General features: G+C 32.2%; 1 protein-coding gene across 2 annotated transcripts in view; it reads left to right on the top strand.

Moving 5' to 3' along the window:
• LOC108687612 (RNA-binding protein Musashi homolog Rbp6) overlaps positions 1-866 on the top strand; it is a 453,571-nt gene that overhangs the window by 447,177 nt on the left and 5,528 nt on the right. For both annotated transcript variants that reach the window (XM_018193468.1, XM_018193469.1), the window contains one exon: positions 183-248. In XM_018193468.1, coding sequence (XP_018048957.1) covers positions 183-248 — 66 coding nt within the window. The remainder of the gene's footprint in view (positions 1-182; positions 249-866) is intronic.

Genomic DNA, 866 nt, shown 5'->3' on the forward strand with positions numbered 1-866 from the left:
AATATATGCATATATATATATATATATATATATATATATATATAAAATATATGTATTTTATATATATACATATTAGCTTTTAGACTATTGCCGAGTGATAGTCGACGAAAATGAATAGCAGCAGCACATACCTACGTGTGTTTCAAATATGGCGCAGTTGTGACCGAAGTTTTATGTTTCAGTGGATCTAACCAATGGACAACTCACCCCAAACAACAACACGCCCTTACTTACACAAGCACTTTCTGGTACGTTTTAAAAGTTTTTCTTCTTCTTGACTGGGAATGTAATGCGCTTTCTCAACTCGCTTCGTCACGTCGCGATCGATTCGCTCAGAAATGCAAACAATTTCGACTATGATAGCTTTTTCGTTAACTAGTCACGCGAGGTTGCAAGCAGTAAGGATTGTGCGCAATATCTTTGAAAGAATACTCACGGTCGCATGAACGGAATATTACAGAATAAAACATTAAATGCAATATTACATTTGAATCAATCATTGCTTTTGCCATTTCTCATTTTAATACGTCCAGTATTTTGATATTTTCTCAAACTCAATTCTACTTCTAAGTATGGAAATGGATAATTTTACGAAACGTTATCCTTTAAGATTTCAAATTTTACCATTTCATGTTAATTCTCAAGAATCAATCTCCATTTAGTGAAATAATAATAGTCGGAGAAAGATTTCGATCGGTTAATGTCTGTAATTTCAGAAGACGATTACGATTCGTGTACGCGAACAACTGAAAGCATGGCTACTGTGCATGATTGATATCATTACTGTGCATGACTATTATACGTAGAAATATTTTATTAACTACCACATTATATATACTCATATGTATATATATATATATAAATAT

The sequence above is a fragment of the Atta colombica genome, unplaced genomic scaffold (assembly GCF_001594045.1).
Source record: "Atta colombica isolate Treedump-2 unplaced genomic scaffold, Acol1.0 scaffold21, whole genome shotgun sequence".
Lineage (NCBI taxonomy): Eukaryota > Metazoa > Arthropoda > Insecta > Hymenoptera > Formicidae > Atta > Atta colombica.